Genomic DNA, 21,405 nt, shown 5'->3' with positions numbered 1-21,405 from the left:
GAGCACCACCTCCATGGAAGCCTTAGCCCCACATGGACATGTTCTCTCCCCACCAGCCCCTCTCTGGGAAACAGTCAGAGGTGGAGAACAGAGATAAGGAGGTTCCAATTCCAGATCACAGTTCCAGATCTTTGACCCCTGCCCTCAGTCTTCAGTTCCGACCCCTGTCATCTGAGCTGTGATTTTTGGCCTCCAAACTCTAATCCTCACCACTGACCACAAAGTTGGAGACCTTACTAGTTTCATTCCTGGTCTTTCTTCTCCTCTCTCCAACCCTGAAAGCCCAGCCCCAGGGAGCAGTGACTCACGGCCAGACTGAAGTGGCTGTCCAAGCCCCACAGACACACTCTCGGCCAGTAGATGAGGGCCCTAATGTCTAGGATCCCCAGTAGAGCTCTGGGAGAAGAATGCCAGCTCTTCCCAAGGTTTGTGGGGTTCTTAACAATCATTACCTGTGATTTCTACATGGACCCAAAGACCAAGGCTGCCCGGGGGTGCACAGGAGAGTGGGGCAGCCACTTTCCCCAGGAGCCTCTCAGTCTCCCCACCCAGCAATGTCACCACACCTCTTTCCAGATGGCTGGGCATTTCCAAGTCTCACTGCCTTTGCAGGGGAAGAAGTTAGGGGGCAGTCACCTCTCTCCACTGCCAAGAGCAGTCACTACCTAAACATGGTCATATTCTTGGTGTTATAGGGGGATTCGTGCCTCCTGTCTACCTACCTCCCAAAAGGGAAAGAGCTATCATCACTGGGAATAGTGGCAATATCCCCAGTACAGAAAATAAGTTGTGGACATCATGAAACTAAAGTCACAGTTTAATCAATTCCACACCAGTTTAACATTTTTATCAAGACAGAAAATGTACCCAAAGGGGAACTCAACACCTGGTGCGGCCAGCTGGACAGGGGTCACCAGAACTGTGAGTTGGGAGAAATCAGCACCATGGAGAGTGACAGGAGTGCCTTCCCTGCACCGTCAGCCACTCCCCCTTTTCCTTCCCAGTAATTCACTTTGCCCATACCTGTGCCCATGGGCACTACTCACATGGCCCATTCCAGCTTTTCATTCTTGATGGAGTTGTAAAGGGTCTGGGACAGGGGAAAAGAGAAAGAGAGGAGTTCAGATGAAGAGTCAAAGAAATCTCCATCTACCTCTAGTAATGTGGATGCAGTGAGGAAGCATCTTTTCAGCCAGTAGGGCAAAATGGGTGTTTGATTCACAGCTGTTTGTTGAATGGATGAATGAATGGGGGTGGGTGGGTAGATGATTGTTTAGATGAATGGGTGCATAGATATGAGGAAGAGTTGGGTAGATAGCTTGGTGGGTAGGTGGATGGGGGGGTAATTAGTGGGTGGGTGAGGGTGCAAGGATGTAGGAGGTGTATGTGTGGATGATGGGTGAATGGGTAGGGTAGGGGCAGGTGAATGAGTTTCTGGGTAGGTGAATGGATAAAAGGACGGGGGCATGGGAGGTTGGGTAAATGGGTAGATGGGGAGAAGCGGATAGGTGGGTGTTGGGACTGGGATTATTTTATCTCACTTACAAATACATTCTTAACAAGCCCTTCTTGATGATGAAGAAGATGATTATGATAAGAAGAGTGATGGAGACAATGTTCTATTTTTTGGCCTCCAGACTCACTATCTAACTACCTACCCAGTATCACCATATCCTTCAAACTCACTATCTAAAACTGAACTCATTGGGACACCTGGTTGGCTCAGTCGATTAAGTATCCGACTCTTGATTTCAACTCAGGTCGTGATCTCAGAGCCCTGCATCAGGCTCTGAGCTGGGCATGAAGCCTGCTTAAGATTTTCTCTCTCCCTCTGCCCCGGCCCTCCCCATACTCACTCTCGCACTCTCTCTCTCTCTCAAATAAATAAATCTTTAAAGAATAAAAATAAAAAAACTGAACTCCTCATTTACCCCCCAAAACACCTGCTACTCTTCCTCCAAGGCAGAGAACTGACCAGGCTTGAAAAGCCAGAGTTCCACCCTGGGTTTCAGCCTCAGGAGTAAACTAGAATTCCTTAATTCCTGGTGATGTTGGAGAAATGGGTGGGTTTCTCCCTGCGGTGATGACAATGACAGTTGTGGTGACGGTGGTGGACATAGAGAGAGTCAGTGATGGCTGCAGCAGCTATGACAACTGTTGGTAGCTTTGAGGCTTATCATGACAGCAATGAAGAGAATGCAGTGCTAAAAACAAATCTCATAAAGCCTACCCCTCTGCCTAACTCAGGGAACATGCAACAGTCTAATGTTGAACTGGATGGTCACTAACTCTATCCCAAAGTCATGGTAACCATGACCCCAGTGTTAAAAATGTAGACTGTCAGAGGGGCCTGGTTGGCTCAGTCAGTGGAGCATGTGACTCTTGATCTTGGGGTCATGAGTTCAAGCCCCATGTTCGGTGTAGAGCTTATTTTTTTAAACAGATTTGTGGCATTTATTTGAGGAGAGAGGGGCAGAAGGAGAGGGAGAGAGAGAATCTTAAGCAGACTCCCTGCTGAGCATGGAGCCCAAAGCGGGGCTCGATCTCACGACCCTGAGATCATGACCTGAGCCAAAATCAAGAGTCAGACACCCAGGTGCAACCTGGTGTAGAGATTTTTTTTTTTTTTAAATCTAGACTGTCAGGATTCAGTGGAGCAGAGACCTCTCTCCTCCCCACCCACTCCAGGTATAGTTGGGGGCATGGGAACCCTTAACAGGTTTTACCTTCAGCAGGTCTTTGGCAAAGTCTTGGCCATCATTCAGCTGGTCCAAGTTGGCAATGAATTGCTGGCAGGACATCTTTTTGCCAATGTTCTGTAATGGAGAAATTGTTCTGCCTGAGAGTAGGGATGGAGGCTGGTATGATCCCCACACCCTGCCCTGCCCAGCCAGAAGGGATGAAGCAGCATCAAGGGTAGTAATGAAAAATACTGCCTAGAGTTCCCTTTGTGTCCAAGAATTTACAAAACTCTTTTTCACTTTCAAGATTCTACATGATCCTCAATGAGAAGTAGGAGTTTTCTTCAAGCCCAGATGGAGTCAGGTTGGATTAAATAACATAACAGATGACATTTGCCAGGTGTCTAGTATGTTTCAGGTATTGTACTTGACATGCATTATTTTATTTCCTTCTCATAACAAGGAGAAAGTGAGGTGGGTATTACTACTATCCCCATTTGACAGGTAAGGAAACTGAGGTGTAGGAAGGTGAAGTGACGTGCCCATGATCACACAGCAAGGAAGTGGAAGGGCTGAGTGTGTCTGACATGAAAGCCCATGCTCTCACCCGCTACTCCATGGTTAACTCTCCCAAGGTCACACAGCACCAGGACTTGAACCCAGGCCTCTTGGCTGCTGAGCAGAAGCTCTGTGTATTCCGTCACAACTGTCTCACCCTCTCACCTGTACAGAGGGGCGGCAAGACCTCCAAGAGGTAGGTGAAGTGAGGGAGAGGTTGGTCTTAAGAGAATCAAAAATCAATTTCCACCAATACACATGGGTACCCCATGCTGAGCTGGGCTGGGACCCAGGGAACCCGAGCAGATGGTTTCACTCCAGAAGGCACAAAAAGACAAAAAGCTGGAAATGACTGTACCCCAAGTTCTGCCTTTTTTAAACCACTGAATAGCAGAGGGGCTCCAGCCCTCCAAACCCAACACCTGATCTGCATACTTTCAGACTCTTCTTGCAATATCCATGTTTGAGGACACACTGGGTGGCACTTCACCTTTGTGAAGACAAAGACCCTTGAACACCAGATACTTATTGGCGTAGGATTTTGTGGATTTAGGTTGGCTGTAAGGCAGTGTTTTCCAAGACTTACCTACAGATGGGAATAGGTATTCCCCCACAAAAAGACTTCATAATCAAATAAGTTTATTTACATGTTTCAGAATCTTTAATACGCTTTTGTGTGTTGAGAGTCTCCAAAGGAAGGATTTCATGTACAGCCTCCCAAATTCATTGACCTTGTCAGCATTTTAAGAAAGAGAATCTATTGGGGCGCCTGGGTGGCTCAGTCGTTAAGCGTCTGCTTTCGGCTCAGGTCATGATCCCAGGGTCCTGGGATCGAGTCCCGCATCGGGCTCCCTGCTCGGCGGGGAGTCTGCTTCTCCCTCTCCCACCCCTCCACCGCTTGTGTTCCCTCTCTTGCTGTCTCTCTCTCTCTCTGTCAAATAAATAAATAAATAATCTTAAAAAAAAAAAGATTAAATACACTTAAAAAAAAAAAAAAAGAAAGAGAATCTATTAACATCCTGTGGAACATTCACATACCACAGAAAATAATCCAGGAAACAAGGATATAAGGCTTTATAAGTAGCTGACAAGCAAGAATTTTCTACACCTTTCCAAAAGGTTAAGGAGACAAGATCCTACATATGCCTTGATATAGTATGTTTCATATGTTTATGTGTATATTTTACACATACATATATGTATTTTCATATGCAGCCACTTATGTGTGCGTTCGTAATAGAGGGATATGAGGCAGTAATGTCTGGGTTTCACACACAACATTCCCCAGCCACCAGTCAGGAGTTCAAAATCAAAAAATAACCAGGCAAGATTTTCAATCCCAGAAATGACAGGCTATCTTGCTGCAAATGAATCTTCCTAACAGAAACAAGTGCTGGTCAAAATATTAAAACATCTGTGTGAAGGCACTAGAGAAATGTAAGAGCAGTGAGGACATCAAGGGTAAAGATCCTGCAAGAAGGGAAGCATGGAGATGTGAGCCCCATAAGGAGCAGGTTTCCTACCTGAAGCATTTGCCAGTTCACAAGCAGTGACCAAAAGGCCGAGCAACTGAGTGGTCAGTAGGACTGGAGAACAAAAATTGGAATTCAGAGCCCACCAAGAACAAGGGGCCCTGGGGAAACACCCCATTCACACTTCAACACAATTTCAACACAGTGTTGAAATTAAGAAAGGAAATACTAAAGGGACTTTTTCTGGCAGAAGGAAAATTATCCCAGATGGAAGCATGAAGAAGCAGAAAGGAATGAAGAGCAACAAAAAGGGTGGCTAAATCTAAATGAATATTGATTATATAAAACAATGATAAGAAGTTTTCTGGGGAAGGGCACCTGGGTAGCTCAATAGGTTGAGTGTCTGACTCTGGATCTCAGCTTGGGTCTTGATCTCAGCGTTGTGAGTTTAGGGTCTCAAGGTTGTGCTGGGCTCCACACTGAGCATGGAGTCTACAGAAGAATAAGACTAAGACTAAGAAGAAAGAAAAGAAAAGAAAAGAATAGAGAAGAGAAGAGAAGAGAAGAAAAGAAAAGAAAAGAAAAGAAAAGAAAGGAAGTTTTCTGGGAAATAAAGTATAGAGAAAGATCTAATAGTTTAAGATGACAACAGTAATATATAAGCTGAGAGGGCAATAAATGGAGAAATAGAGTTAAGGTGTTTTAAGATGATTTCATTGCCTAAGAACTGTAAAAAGTACATTAATAATTTAGGATGCACACTGCAAACAACAAAAAGAATTCTCAAAGAATGAACAACTAACAGGCTAATGGAATAAAAGGGAATTCTAAAAAATGCTTAAATAATCCAAAAGTAGGCAAGAAAGGAGTGAAAAAAGGAACATAGAACTGATAAGTCAGAGAAAACAAATTGTATCCTGGTATGTTTAAATTTAATTATATTAGTAATTAAGTGGTCAGATTAAGAGGTAAAGATTATCAGACTTAATTCTTTTAAAAAGTGTATCATAAAAGACATATCTCTTAAATATAAGGGCACAGAAAACTTAAAAACAAAGGATAGCAATAGATACATGCAAATACTAACAAAAGAACTCTAGCATAACCACACTATATCTGAGAAAATAGACTTGAAGACAAGAAACCTTCCTAGAGATAAAAAGAGATATTTCATAGCGATAAAAGGGCCAATCTACCAGATGATATAAGCATCCTAAATGTATATGCACCAAATAGCATAGTCTCAAAAAATATAAGACAAAAATTGTCAGAACCAAAAAGAGAAAGACACATTCACAATCTTGGTTGGAAATTTTAACACTGCTCTCTCAGTAACAAAAGAACAAAAATACTAAACAATTCATTAATAACAATTAGATAAAATGGACAAATTCTGGAAACATACAAACTTTTAAAAATGCTCAAGCAGAAATAGGAAATCTGAATAGATCTATCAAAAGTAAAAAGATTGAGGGACACCTAGGTGGCTGGGTCAGTTAAGCATCTACCTTCAGCTCAGGTCATTATTCCAGAGTCCCAGGATCAAGCCCCTCATCAGGCTCCCTGCTCAGCAGGGAGTCTGCTTCTCCCTCTGCCTCTCACCCTGCTCATGCTCTCTCTCTCTCACTCTCAAATAAATGAATAAGACCTTTAAAAAAAGAAGAAGTAAAAAGATTGAACCAATAATCAGAAACCTCAGAAAAGAAAAGCCCAAAACCAGATGGCTTCAGTAGTAAACTTCACCAAATATTTAACGAAAAATTAACACCAATACTCCTCAAACTCTTCCAAAAAATTGACGAAGGAAAACTTCCTAACTCATTCTATAATGCCAACATTACCTTGATAACAAAACCAGAAAAAGACATCACAAGAAAAGAAAACTATGTGACAATATCCCTTGGGAATATAAATGCAAAAACCCTCAACAAAATACTAGCAAACAGAATCCAGCAGCATTTTGAAAGGATTATATACCATGATCAAATGGAATGTATCTCACTAATGCAAGTGTGGCTCAACATACAGAAATCTAACAATGCAATACACCACATTAATAGAATGAAGGGAGGGGGAAGCTACATGTTCATCTCAATTGATGCAGAAAAAACATTTCACAAAATTCAACACTGCTTTCATGATAAAAAAAAAAAACTAAATAAACTAGGAATAGAACTTCCTCAGTATGATAAAAGGCATTTATGAAAACTCACAGCTAACATCATACACAATGGTGAAAGACTGAAATCTTTCCCCCTGAGGTTAGGAAAAGGCAAGAGTGCCCAGTTTCCCCAATTCTCTTCAACATGTACTAGGAGTTCTAGTAAGAGCAATTATGCAAGCAAAAGAAGTAAAAGGCATCCAAATTAGAAAGGAAGAAGTAAAACTATCTCTATTCATAGATGACATGATCTTGTATATGGAAAATCCTAAAGGATACACCAAAAAATGAACACATTCAGCAAAGTTGCAGAATACAAGATCAGCACATAAAAATCAATGTTAATAAAGAATGATCATAAACTGAAATTAAGAAAACAATTTCATTTACAATAACATCAAAAAGAATTAAAAACTTAGAAATAAATTTAACCAAGGAGATAAAAGACTTGTATACTGATAACTATAAAAGATTGCTAGAAGAAATTAAAGACCTAAATAAACAGAAAGACCTGTGGTGATCATGCATTGGAAGACTTAATATAGCTACAATGGTAATACTCCCCAAACTGATCTATAGATTCAATACAACCCCTATCAAAATCCCAAAGGCGGGCACCTGGGTGGCTCAGTTGGTTAAGCCACTGCCTCCGGCTCAGGTCATGATCCTGGAGTCCCGGGATCGAGTCCCGCATCGGGCTCCCTGCTCAGCGGGGAGTCTGCTTCTCCCTCTGACCCTCTTCCCTCTCGTGCTATCTCTCATTCTCTCTCTCAAATAAATAAAATCTTTAAAAAAAAATCCCAAAGGCATTTTTTATAGAACTGTAAAACCATAAATTAATATGTAATTGTAAGGGTTCCCAATACCCAAAACAATCTTGGAAAAGAACAAAGTTAGAAGACTCACACTTCCTGATACCAAAACTTCCTAAAGACCTACATAATCAAGACAGTGTGGCACTGGCATAAATATAGACATACAGATCACTAAATTAAGCCAAACATCTATGGACAATCGACTGTTTTTTATTGAATAAATTTGACATAAAGCACTGCATCTGTTTAAGGCACACAGTGTGTTACTTTGATACATTTACATATTGTAATATTATGGTCGATTAATATGGCCAAGACCATCTAATGAGGAAAGAATAGCCTCTCTAACAAATGGTGCTGGGACAACTGCATATCCATAGCAAAAGAATGAAACTGGACCCTTACCTTACTCCATATATAAAAATTAACTCAAATTGAGTCAAAGATCTAAACATGGGAGCCAACACCATAAAACTCTTAGAAGAAAACATAGGAGTAAATCTTCATAACCTTGGATTTGGCAATGGTTTCTTAAATGACACCAAAAGCACAAGCAAAAAGAAAAAAAAAACAGATAAATTGGACTTCATCAAAATTAAAAACTTCTGTGCATCAAAAGATGTATCAAGAGAATAAAAAGACAACCCACAGAATGGGTAAAATTTCTGTTAACCATATATCTGATAAGTGTTATCGTATCCAGAATATATAAACTCAACAATAAAAACACAATGCAATTAAAAATGAGCAAATCCTTTGAGGAACCTGGCTAGCTCAGTTGGTGGAAACTGTGACTCTGGATCTCAGGGTTGTGAGTTAAGGCCCCACGAAGGGTATGGAGATTACTTAAAATCTTTAAGGGGCACCTGGGTGGCTCAGTTGGTTAAGTTAGGACTCTTGATTTCGGCTCAGGTCATGATCTCAGGGTCATGAGATTGAGCCACATATCAGGCTCTGTGCTGAATGTGGAGCCTGCTTAGGATTCTCTCTCTCTCTCTCCCACTCTGCCCCCCCCACATGTGTGTGCTCTCTAAAAAAAAATTTTTAAATAAAAAAAAAATTTAAATCAAATCTTTGAAAAATAAAAAATAAAAGTGAGCAAAGGATTTAAGATTTTACTTATTTACTTGAGAGAGAGAGCGTGCACATGGGGGGGAGGGGCAGAGGGAGAGGAAGAGAATCTCAAGCAGACCCCCCACTGAGCACGGAGCCCCGACACAGGGCTTGATCTCACTACTCTAAGATCACGACCTGAGCCAAAACCAAAAGTCAGAGGCTTAACCAACTGAGGCACCCGGGTGCCCCAAAGGATTTAAATAGACCTTTCCCCAAAGAAGATATACAAATGATCAATAAGCACATGAAAAGACACTCAACATCACAAATCATTTGGGAAGTGTAAATCAAAATCACAATGAGATGTAATTCCACACTCATTAAGATGGCTACTATCAAAACACAGAAAACAAGTGCTGGCAAGGATGTGGAGAAATTGAAAAATGTGTGTACTGCTGGTGGGAGCATAAAAAGGTTCAGTCACTATGGAAAACAGTATGGCTGTTTTTCAGAAAGTGAAAAATAATATTAGCATATGATCCAGCAATAGCACTCCTGGGCATATACCCAAACATAATTTTTTTTTTAGATTTTATTTATTTATTTGACAGAGAGAAACACAGCGAGAGAGGGAACACAAGCAGGGGGTGTGGGAGAAGGAGAATCAGACTCCCCACAGAGCAAGGAGTCCATTGTGGGACTCGATCCCAGGACCCCCAGATCATGACCTGAACCGAAGGCAGATGCTTAAGGACTGAGCCACCCAGGCGCCCCCTGCCCAAACAGAATTTAAAATAGGGCTTCAAAGAAATAGCTGCACATCCATATGTCCATAGCAGTATTATTCACAGAACCCAAAAGGTAGAAGCGATCCAAGTGTCCATAAGCAGATGAAAGGATAAACAAAATGTGATACATGCAGACAATGGAATATTATTCAGCCTTAAAAAGGAAAGAAATTCTGTCACAGGCTACAACATGGATGAACCATGAGGACATTATGCTAAGTGGCATAAATCAGTTACAAAAATATAAATTCACTATGACTCCTCTTGTCTGGGGAACCTCAAGTAGTCAAATTCACAGAAGCATCAAGGGGAACAGTAGATGCCAGGGGCAAGGTACAGGGGGGTGTTGAGGAGTAGTTGTTTACTACGTAGAGAGTTTCAGGGAAGATGAAAAAGTTCTGGAGATTAGTTGCACAGCAACGTGATACGCTTAACACTACGGAACTAAACTACATAAGATGGTAACTTTTATGCTATGTGTATTTTACCACAATTTAAAATATTTTTTACTACAACTGTTAAATAAATTTTTTAAAATCCAAAAAAAATTGGGCAAAGTACTCAAACAGATACTTCTCCAAAGAAGATGTACAGGTGGCCAACAAAAACACAAAAAGATACTCCAACGTCACTAGTCATCAGGGAAATGCAGACGGAAACCACGATGAGATACCGCCTCATACCCACTAGGACATCAATCAGTAAAAAGGAAAAGGAATGCTGGGGCGCCTGGGTGGCTCGGTCGTTAAGTGTCTGCCTTTGGTTCAGGTTGTGATCCTGGGGTCCTGGGATCGAGCCCAGCGTGAAGCCTGCTTCTCCCTCTCCCACTCCCCCTGCTTGTGTTCCCTCTCTCACTGTGTCTCTCTCTGTCAAATAAATAAAATCTTAAAAAAAAAAAAAAAAAAAAAAGGAAAAGGAGTTTTAATGAGGACGTGGAAAAACAGAAAGCCTTACGCACTGGCAGCGGGAATTTAAAACATCTCAGCCACTATGGAAAACATTTTTACAGTTCTTCAAAAAGTTAAGCACAGAATTCGCATGTGAGGGAGCTAGTCTATTCCTAGGAACTGAAAACAGGTGTTCAAACAAACAAACAAAAAATTGTACACAAATGTTCACAGCAACATGATTCACAATACTCAGAAGGCAGAACAACCCAAATATCCATCAGCAGGTAAATGCATAAACAGACTGTGGTATATCCGTGCAGTGGAATGTTATCTGGTCCTAAAAAGGAATGAAGTATTGACGCATGCTAGAACATGGACGAACCTTGAAAACGTACGCTAAGTCAAAGAAGCCAGGCACAAAAGGCCACGTATTGTACGACTGAATTCACATGAAATACACAGAAGAGGCAAATCCATAGAAACAGAAAGCAAATCAGTGGTTGCCAGGGGCTGGAGGGAGGAGAGAATGGGGTGTGACTGCTAACGGGCACAGGGTTTCTTCTGGAGTGATGAAAAAGTTCTGGAAGTACAGAGTGGCAATGATTGCACACCACGTGAATGTACTTAAATTCCACTGAATCACACACTCCAGAATGGCTAAAACGGAATATTATGTATACTTTACCACAATAAAAAGTTATTAAGGATGTACAAAACTTGCACAACACAATTAAAAGACTTGACCTTATCTACACATACAGAACATGACAACCACCAGCTGCAGAATGGACTTTCTTTTCAAGCCCACATGAAACATCTACTAAAATTATGCATCTCAAGAACATGCACCCAGCCCTCCGTCAGCAGCCTTACTACCTCCCTCTCTGACCGGAGCTGTTTCTGGAGCCCTCACAGGCCCCACGTTTCTGAGATGCCAAAGAGCCACCGAGAGCAGAGGGGAGAGCTCTGCTCCCGCGGGGGGCCTCTCAAGAGCTCACAGAACTGCAGCAAGCCCTGGGCTACCTGTGGTCTCCTGAAGCCACAGGAAGTGTGTGATGGGCAATCTGAGATTTAGTGAGGTAAGTAACTTGCCCCAGGCCATACAGCTGTTGTGTGGGGAAATACAGGGAACTCTGACCCAGAACCCTTTCTCTTGATCCTTTTGCAATACTGCCTCAAGAGAGAATGCGGGGATCCTCAAGGTCTATTGGCTGCTGATACCACCACCCTGTCCCACCCACTTCTGCTCTGGGAAGGGGCTGATGTTTCTTTTCAGCCACAGGCAATGATGTGGGGCAGGGGGGTGGGGGGGTGCAGCTAAGGCCCACCCAGCTTAGGGGTATCCGTGGCCTGAGGGGTCACTGGGTAGGGGCTACTGCCGTTCTTAACCATGGAGCAGGCTTTCCAGAACTTGGCACGGCTGCAACTGGGTCTTGAGGTTGCCCTCAAGCTAGGCCAAGGATGGGGCTAGGGGACAGGGGGCATGTTTAGGGCTCCTTTTGAGGTATGCTAGCAACACCTGCTCTCCATAAACAGAGTGAGCCACCTTGGGAGAACATTAGCTGGTTGATGAGCGGCAGCTCTGGTGACATTCCCATGGAGTATACACATCTTCTCGCGTGTTCCACGCTCAGGCTGCCAACCCAGGCAGACACATGGAAGTCGTCACAGGATGACTCTTTATGCCGAGGTCACCAAGGCTGTCACCCTTGCCAGGCCAGGTGTCCCACTGTACCCAAGCCTGCTGAGGTTGCCATCAGGCTGCAGTCTTCATATTGGTGACCCTCCAGGGATCTGGAGGCTAGGCCTTGGGGCTCTCCATCATTCAAATTTTAATATCAGTAATGCATACCACTGTTACTCTTATGTAATGACATTATTCATAATAAAATCTCCACTAGGTGCCAGACCCTGACACTTGGTGTTGTGCCTATTAATTCTCTCCGGTCTGCCCAGGACCCTTGTCAGGAAATCATTATTCCCACCTGACACGCAGAGAGGCCCAGTGTCACAGAGCTTCCACATGGAGGCAAGAGTAGGACCTGAACTTGGGTTTGTCCTAGCTCTTCCTTTCACTCTGTGCCCTGGGCTTTCTTGGTTAACTCCAGAACCAGACTTGCTGGCCTGTTGTCCCCAGGAGTTAATGAAAGATCCCCAACCCAACAGAGGGACTCTGAGCACCACTAGGTGAGCAATGACAGGGCAGTGACTGGTAGGGCCAGATGAGGTGATGGGGAACACAGAAGGGGAACATGGAGATGGGGGGTCTGGGCTCACAGGGCATGCACACCACCAGCTACACTTACCACCTGAAGGAGGGCAAGAGAGCCCAAAGAGGGGGGTCCCCGGAGCAGATGGAGGAAAGAAGAAGGAGTTACTGAGCCACAAGCAAACTGAGGAAGCCCAGGGCTGAGAGAATATAGCCTCATAGCCTGGAGCACCCACCTGTCACATCACTGTTTGCCTGGTGGTGGGAGGTCATGACCTACCATTTGATGGGTAGGGGCTGCCTGGGCCAAGGAGGGCCACATTCAAACTTGTAGGACAGAGTAGCCCCAGGAGTGGCTCTTGTAGGTAGGGGTAGAGCATGAGATTTTTTAGCAATGCCTGGAGTCGACACAGCTGTGGGCGGGGGGCACATCTTATCTAGCAGACCCTAATTCCCCTGTGCCTCAGCTGTTCTTACTGTCCTGCTTGGGGGCAGGGACCCAGGCAGATCTCAGATAGATAAAGACAGGGCCAAGTCTAGAAGCCAAGTTGCCCAACTCCCAGGTCTGCCTAAAGAACCATGGCCAGAAAACAGGTGTCAGGAAGGGGGCTGGAGAAAGGGCGAGCCCCAGGACAACATGGGGTGGGTTACTGAGAGGATGTGCCCCTTTCCTGCCTCCCCCAACTCACATGTCCGTGCAGGTCCGTGTTGAGCAGCATCAGAGCACAGGTGAGTGTGTGGATCCCATCTAAATCAGAGATGGTGGCACCCTCAGTGTGAGGACCCAGTTCTCCAAACCCAGCCACCCAACTGTCTCCTGACAGAGCCAACCTGGTAGCCTTGGAGACAGGAAGAGGCCAGCCACCAGCCAAATGCACCTCAGGGCCCAGGACCTATGGGATGCTCCCTGCCCCACACCCACCACAGCACCAGAGTCACTTGCCTGCCCCAGGTCAGGGCCAACCCCTCCCCTCAGAGGGGACCTGAGCACCCTGGGCCTGCTATAGGCCAGACTCCTGCCTCCCGTGACCAAACTCAGCTTGACACTCAGACCCAAGAGTGGCTCTGGGTCCTGGACTATGTCCCTACCGTGGCCTGTGTCTCCTCCAGTAACTGGCCTCATCCCCCTGGTCCTGGACTCAGGTCCATCCACAGGGAAAGTCCTGCTGCTAAGTGGACTAAGAGGGCCCCACCCCAGGCCTCCACACCAGGACTCCCACCGCACCAAGAATCAGCATCGCGATGGGGACCAGGGAGAACTTAACACCACAAGACCAAATCTAGGACAGAGGACTTCCAGGCAGGGAAAATGACCACAGGCAAGACATTTGGAAGGTCTCTCGTCCAGCAAGCAGACCCCATTCCAGGTGCCACAGTTCCTGTATTCCATGTATAGTGAGCAGGACAGAAGTGGCAGTTGGCGGGGGTGGGGGGGAAGTCGGGGCCCCACGGAGCAGCAGGTAGGGCAGGCAGCCATACCTTCCGAGGTGCTGTCCTCCGGGTTGCACTGACAGTATCGGCGGGAGAAGTGCGTCAGGACCCGCTCACGCTCCTGCGTCTCCCCCATCAGCGGGAAGGCCTTCAGGAAGGTTCTGGAGGGCAATTCAAGGATGCTGACGACCTCTAGAGTCCCTGAGTCAGTATGGATCCTCACCCAGGACAGGAATCCCCTCCACCACGTGCACGCGCACACACACGCACACACGAGCGCGCGCACACGCACATGCACACACGCACGAGCGCGCGCGCGCGCGCACACGCACCACATAAACCCGCCGGAGGGAGCCAGGGCTTCCGTGCCCCAACACCTTCCCCAGGATAGCTTCTGGGGTGTGGAGGCTAGGGGGCTTTAGAATTTCAGCCCTCAATGCCCTCCAGGAAGTAGGCAGGGGACAGAGTGTGAAGAACAAAGGCAGATGAGCCCCTCAGTGCTGCCCTCAGCCCTTCTTCAGGATAAATGCCCACTTCTCTCTCCCTCCTCTCTGGCGAGGCCTGCACAGGCCACACCTGCCCCCCCGCCCCCCGACTGCTCCTCCTCAGTCATTCCTGCTCCTCACCGGATGTGCCACCAGCCAAGCCCCAAGCCCCACCTAGGCCTCCCTCAGCCTTCCCCCACCCCAAGTCCGAACTGCCAGCGACTTGTTCTTCATCCTTGATCTCAAACCATCCTCCTCCTCTGCCCTCATCATGTGCCCAGCACACTCAGACCTGGGCACCCCTGCACCTCCCCAATGCATCCTCCCTGCAGACACTGAGTGGCCTTTCTAAACACACATGCAGTTGAGACTCACCCTGGCTTAAAACCTGTCATTGGCTCCCCAGAGCACTCAGCATAGCACCAAGCTCCTCCTGCTCTGTCCTTCCCAGGACATGTTCCCACCACCCTCCTGTCCCTCCAACCTCACCCTCACCTGCCTCCCACACCATATTCACACCCAGGACAGGACAGGCACCTTCACCGCTCCATGCCTCTGGGGAGGCTGAAGCTGTCTGCAAGGACCTTCCCTCCCCTCCTGGGCAGCCCTGCCCCCCTCTCCTGGCCCACTTCAAAAGCCACTGGCTCTCAGGGGCCCTAGGAGTTGATCTCAAAACCACAGGGGCTGGGAGATGGGGCCTAGACACACTTCTTCTTAGAAAGAAAAACTATAAACTGAGCGAATTTGAGCCTCTAGCTGTCCAGGGTTCCTGAGACTAGTTCATTCCTAATTTCACTATGGTTCATTTGATTTCTGGAAAGCCCACTTTGCTTTATGCTCTCTCATGCTGCTCCTAAGACACCCTGGGCCCTATGAGCCTTACCTTCTGAGGCCTCCCAAGGCATCCCAAACTACAGACCACGCCCTTCCTCAATCCCGGTCAGTTAACAGCCATACAGAAACACGCTGTCTGCCATCTAGCCCCCCCCTTCCCCGCCCTGGTCTTTCCTGTTCCCTGTTCTCTTCCTCCCATCTGGCACCCAGCTCTGCCCCTCCCTCCTCTAACCACACTCCACTAGGACTTTTTAAAATCCATCCCCCGTCCCAGCCTTGACCTGTCCTATCTACAAATCATCCAACCCAGCTCCCACTCGCCAGTCCAAACATTCCTTCCCCAAGTGTCCTCACCAAGCCCCAATGCAACACAGCCACCACCAAATTCTGAGGCGGCCCCCAGGGTCAGCCTCACCACTGCCTACCCACTCCCCTGCTCTTTGGAACCACCCATCCCTCTACTCAATCCTCTGGATGACCCCTCACGCCAATCTTTCCTTTGGCACCACTGCCCACCTCAGGCCTATCCTCTCCCACCAGACCATCTTCAGAAGCCTGCATGCCTCCAGATCAAAGGCCACCAGCACTACCCCCCAAAATACTGCTTTACACCCAGAACCTTCTGTGGCTCCCCAGTGCCTTTGCGGTTGAGCCTAAATCTACCAGGCTGGCATACAAGGTTCTCCAGCACAGCACCCAGGCCTCTGACCACAACCTGACCCACTGAACATCTTCTCCCACCACTCTCCCTCATCCCAAAGCAAACTTCAGACTCAGCTCAGGATAGAGCAGCAGACCAACACCTCCCCTGAGAACCTGAGATAAGCCAGACAGAATACATCTCTCTTAAGCTCTCTGGAAGCCACTGGTGCCACAAGGACCACAGGGCTAGACTTCTGGAGAGGAGAGAGCTGAGGTGAGGGGTTCATCTATAGCTGCTTTTTCCTTGGGGGCATTGCTGATTACGGGCAAAGGCAAGAGGCAGAAGACTTGGTGGCTTCACAGAACTGAAGACACAAACCTGGAGACCTAAGGGACTGTGAATATACAGCCAGTTTTCCCTTTGAGACGTCTGCCAAATTCTGAAGATGTGAGGGGCAGGATGCTAAAAAGCTAAGCAGAAAGCCTCTGAGAAGTAGAGGGACTGGGTTTGGTTTTGTTTGGTTTTGTTTTGTTTTGTTTTGTTTTGTTTTTTGACACTCTTGCCACACTGAGGAAACACAATTAGGATTCAGGACCCACCAAAGGAAGAGGCCCCAGTGAACACACTAGACTTCTAGTGGAAAGCCGACGGGGGAACCCCTGAGTTTACCAAACTTCGGTGCAGCCTTTCCTCAGCTCAGCTGTGGTTGGATTAGGAGTGCAACCCCTGCCCCCCTCTAACTGCCTAGCAAAGGACAAGGTAAACCCTCACTGGAGGAAGATATAATAATCTAGAGCCTAATTCTATACAAAATACACAGCATCTAATAAAAACAGTACTGGGTTGCAGAGAGACAGGATGTATGACACAAAACTAAGAGAAGAGACAACAAACGCAGATACAGAGGAGTCCAGTGATACAGATATTGGAATGAGCAGGCTTTGAAACAAGGACTTGGAAATAACTAGGCTTAATATGTTCAAAAAGAGAGGGAAAGATGGAGCAAATGAGTGAAAAGATGAGAAATTCCCCCAGAGAGTTAGAACCCTATTTTGTTTTAATTTTAACAAAATGAAAATTCTAGAACTGAAAAACATAATAAAAAGTAAAAACTCAGTAAGTGGACTTAACAGCATATTAGACACAGAAAAAAAGGGTAAGTGAACTAAAAGCAGGTCAACAGAAAATATCCCAAGTGAAGTAGAGAAACAAGAATGGAAAATACATTTTTTAAAGTGTAAGAGACATGTGTGTGGGACACAGAAGATCTAACATTTGGGGACCACCCCTCACTTAGCTCAGAGATCACTGTGCCCCCCCGACACCCCGAGGACTGCGGCATGCTGTCTCCTGTGAGCCCTGCCACCAGGGGCTGCTAGACACTGGGCTGCGCTCTATTCCACACACACACACACACACACACACACACACACACACACACACACACACACACACACACACCCCAGGGCCTGCACCTGACCCTCCTGAAGGCTACTGTCTGCATCCAAACACCAAGAGGACCTGAGGTCAAATCCCATTTTTGCCATCTCCTCCCTCAGTGACTGCAGGGAATCACTTCACCTAATGGCTGGTTCTTTATTTGTGAACAGAATGATAACACCTACCTTCCAGGGGTGTAGTTAGGCTAAGTCAGAAGGGTGCAGAAAGACCTATTGCCTCTGGCAAACAGGAAGTGCTCCATGCAGGCAAGCCCTTTGCCCTTCGGCTCCCAAAGCCTCTAGACGGCATTCCCACCTTCCTACGCTCAGCCCACCGCAGAGCCAGGACTCACTGGGGCCCCGGGCTGCTGCCGTGCTCATGGCCCCTTCTCTACAGCCTTCCCGGGGAGGGTCGAGACACTCGCCCAAGATTGCACAAGCAAGTTTATGACAGAGCTAGCATGAGAATCCAGATGTGTGGCCTGTACCCCGTGGGGACACCGCCCCATCCCAGCCCCACTGACCTGAGCGCTCGGTCCAGAGTCAGGCCCGAGAAGTCGAAGAAGCTGAGATACTCCCCGGCCACCAGCCTGCTGAACTCATTGCTGTCAGGAGAGCATGAGGTGTCCGTTAGAAGAGAGCACTGCCACCAACAGGGGCACATGGGCAGTGAGCCCGGGGGCACCCTGACCCACCCACCCGACCTGCCTGTCCCTAGGCTGCCTCCCCCTGCCGGCCGGCTGGGCTCTGACAGTCCAGCCTGCCTTGGGTTGGCGGGTCTGGAAGGCTTCCTAAAGGAGATAATGTCTCTGTGAAGACAGCAGACCTATAATATAGGCCAGTAAGAGCCAGGGAGGTGAAGGGAGTAGGGGGAGGGGTGATGCAAAGTGTCCCCAGTAGAGGAGACTGCACATGTCCAAGTAGCTACCAGCAGGGCCATGTGGCCAGAGCCAGAGAGCAGGACCGGTGACAGCACGAGATGAGGTACGGAGCAGGGCCCGAGGGCCAAGCGAAGGATCAGTAGTGTTCGGGAAGGGTGTGAAGAAGGGAGGAGTTGAGCGAGCGGGTCAGATCTGTGTGTGCAACATGCCCACTGAGTGGAGACTTCTGGGGGCTGCAGGGGCGGGTTCCCGGAGAGACAGAGAATTTGGGGAGGGGAGGAATTTCAGAAGCAGAATCCATGGGCGAGGCAATGGTGCAGTGCATGACCCAGGAGGTGGGCCTGGGGGGAGGTGTCCAGAGCTGGACATCAGGTGGGGCTGGATGTACCCACGTGAGAGATGTCAGCTGGTTAATGACTTGGAGGACGGGGATGAGCCCATGTGAGAGGAGGGGGCAGACCCAGGACGGAGATCAGAGGAAGCCCCTCTTAGGGCGGAGGCCAACTGAGGAGAGAGAGGGGGCCACTGAAGGGGACTGAGGAACAGCAGCTGGAGAGAGTTAGGGATGCAGTGTCCCGGAGGCCGAGAGAGAGAGAGAGAGAGAGAGAGAGAGAGAGAGAGAGAGAGAGAGAGAGAGAGAGTGTGTGTGTGTGTGTGTGTGTGTGTTTTGAGAAGATTGGAGTGATGAATTCTTGCCGGAAAAGAGAATGAATTTCCACCTGAACCTACCCAAGCCCGGAGCTCTCCCTCCTATTTACAGAAGACTTGGGACTGGGGAAATAGGGAAAGCGTGACATAACTCCATGGGGACACCAAATCCAAATCGTGGAAAATTCTTCCTGACCAACGGCTCCATTTCTTCAACAGATACATGGCCTTAAGAAAAAGGAGGCAGCCTGGCAGACTATTGATTAAGAGACATAACAGGAAAAAGAGAAAGAGAGAGACCTGAGAGACTCGAGAGACTCAAGAGACATATTGGCCAAAGGTAAAGCATGTATCTTGTTTGCATCCTGATATGAAGAAGCATTTCTGAGACAGAATATTAAACTAAGACTAAACGTTAGAGATTCTATGGAATTTTTGTCGGTTTTGTTAAAAATTATAATGGAATGATGATTATACTTAAAAATCCTTATCAGTTAGAGACACATACTAAAGTATTTATGGATCAAATGATAGAGTGCCTAAAACATGCCTTAAAATATTCCAGCAAAATGGCGGGGGGGGGGATGTTGTTAACTTTGAAGCTGAGTAATGGGTTATGTGGAGGTTTAATATTTTTTTTCTGTTTTTGTGTATGGCTGAAATTTCCATAATAAAAATTTTACTTAAGGAAAAAGAAAGGAGTGGGGTGTGTCTGCGATATTGAGGAGCGGTAAACTGAGGCCAGGTAGCAGCCACCGGATTCAAAGACAAAGGCTGCTAACTTGGCCCTGGCCTAGACCAGCTGCTGAAGGCAGAGGGTGGGGGAGAAGCCTGCCCCAGGGGCTGAATGTGGAGAGGGGGAGTGGACCGAGGCCACCCAGGGCAGAAAACTCAAGAATTCTGGCTGCCAAGGGGCTGGGGGAGTTGAGGAAGAATTCTTGTTTTCAGATGGGAGAGACTTAGGCGCCGTTAAGTGTTGATGGCTGCTCTTGTAGAGGAGAGGCTGAAGGACTGGAGGGTGCAGATCAACCATAACCTAGGCTCCGGGAGAATGTCATTTGCTTGGGGGCGGGGGACGCAGCCCAGTGGGAGAGGTAGGGCTTTGAAGTCAGATGTGATGTCTGGGCTGGGGCTGGGAGGCAGGCCGGAGCAACGTGGAAGCTGAGAAGCGGAGAGGAGGAAGGGGGGAGAGAAACCAGGGAAGGGTCCCAAGCAGAGCTGGCCTCAGCTTTTTCAGTCAGTTTCGACTTGGGGCCTAGGGGCTAGACTGCCCCTTTGCCTTGAGAGCGGTGACTGCCTCCCCAATCCCAGAACCTAAATGTGGGGATGGGAGGCCCCCTGGAGGAAGAGCAAAGGCAGGTGGCCATGCTGATAGTCAGAAACACTCGGGGTGTGCCTGCCGATTCCCTCAGTCTCAGAGGCCCTGCCTGTCCCCCCACCCCGCTCCACCCCCGCACCCTTCCCAGCACTCCCATCTGGCTAGTTCCCTTTCCCCAGTCCCAAGGCCAGGGTTGTGCTTTGGCAGCTTCAGCCCCCTGAGCCAGTCCCAACAGACTGAGAATGGGGTCTAATGGGGGCCAGGAACCCAGCCCAGGCCCAGGTTCTCCTCCTCCCGGCCCCGCCCCCCTGCTCTGTCCTCACTACCGTCATCCACTACCATCATCCTGGTCCCATAACCCCAGGCCACATTGCACCCCCCAGCCCCGAGGGACCGCCCCGCCACCACCTCCCCTCCCCAAGAGCATGGGCCTTCGCCCAGGCAGCCCAGAAAGGAAACAGATTTAGGGCAAGACCAGGAATGAGGACAGTGGCAGGAGGTGGAGCTCTGGGGGACTATTGGGAGCACCCCAGGCATCAGATCTCCCCCCCCAGACAGAAGTCACCCACACCTCCTGCAGGCTGAGGAAGACACAGGGTTTGCTCGGGGTGGGGGGGTACGGGAGACGACTCACTTCTTGCCTAGCTGCCGGGCGACGTCACAGCGCTGAAAGCCCTCGAGGTGGTAGAGGCGGCGGGCCAGCCGGCGGGCGGCCTCACTGACCCCCTGGCACCCGTTGGCCAGTGCGTCCGTGCTGCCAGGCTCCAGCCCCTCCGAGCTGCTCAGCTCCAAGTCCGAGTCTGAAAAGCCATCCTTTAGCCTGGGGTCGCTGCACAGGGAAGGTCGGGGCAGAGAGAAGGGGATCAGAGGTCCAAGGCCAGAGCCCAGGAAGAGGCTGGGACATCTCCCCAGGCCTCTGAAAACCCACACAGGGCCCAGAGCAGGGGGAGAAGCTCCACTGCATCAGGAGTGAATCAAGTCGGACTTTTAGAAGAGCCCCTCAATGAAATCACTACAAGCTACACAACCCACAGAGCAAACCTCCCGGGCCCCACCAGGGCTGGAAAGGCCTGGAAAGGCAGAGTGGAACCTCAGG

The 21,405-nt window shown here is 48.0% G+C and overlaps 1 protein-coding gene across 7 annotated transcripts in view; it reads right to left on the bottom strand.

Moving 5' to 3' along the window:
* Positions 1-21,405, bottom strand: part of PSD2 (pleckstrin and Sec7 domain containing 2) — a 55,092-nt gene that overhangs the window by 9,470 nt on the left and 24,217 nt on the right. For 6 of the 7 annotated variants that reach the window (XM_027606309.1, XM_027606308.1, XM_027606306.1 and 3 more), the window contains 6 exons: positions 20,944-21,138; positions 17,987-18,067; positions 14,110-14,222; positions 13,318-13,378; positions 2,727-2,817; positions 1,047-1,090 (listed from right to left, as the gene is read on the bottom strand). In XM_027606309.1, coding sequence (XP_027462110.1) covers positions 1,047-1,090; positions 2,727-2,817; positions 13,318-13,378; positions 14,110-14,222; positions 17,987-18,067; positions 20,944-21,138 — 585 coding nt within the window. The remainder of the gene's footprint in view (positions 1-1,046; positions 1,091-2,726; positions 2,818-13,317; positions 13,379-14,109; positions 14,223-17,986; positions 18,068-20,943; positions 21,139-21,405) is intronic. The other variant, XM_027606312.1, reaches the window with a different exon arrangement.

The sequence above is a fragment of the Zalophus californianus genome, chromosome 5, assembly GCF_009762305.2.
Source record: "Zalophus californianus isolate mZalCal1 chromosome 5, mZalCal1.pri.v2, whole genome shotgun sequence".
NCBI classification, from domain to species: Eukaryota; Metazoa; Chordata; class Mammalia; order Carnivora; family Otariidae; genus Zalophus; species Zalophus californianus.
This window is presented reverse-complemented; position numbering and strand designations above follow the sequence as displayed.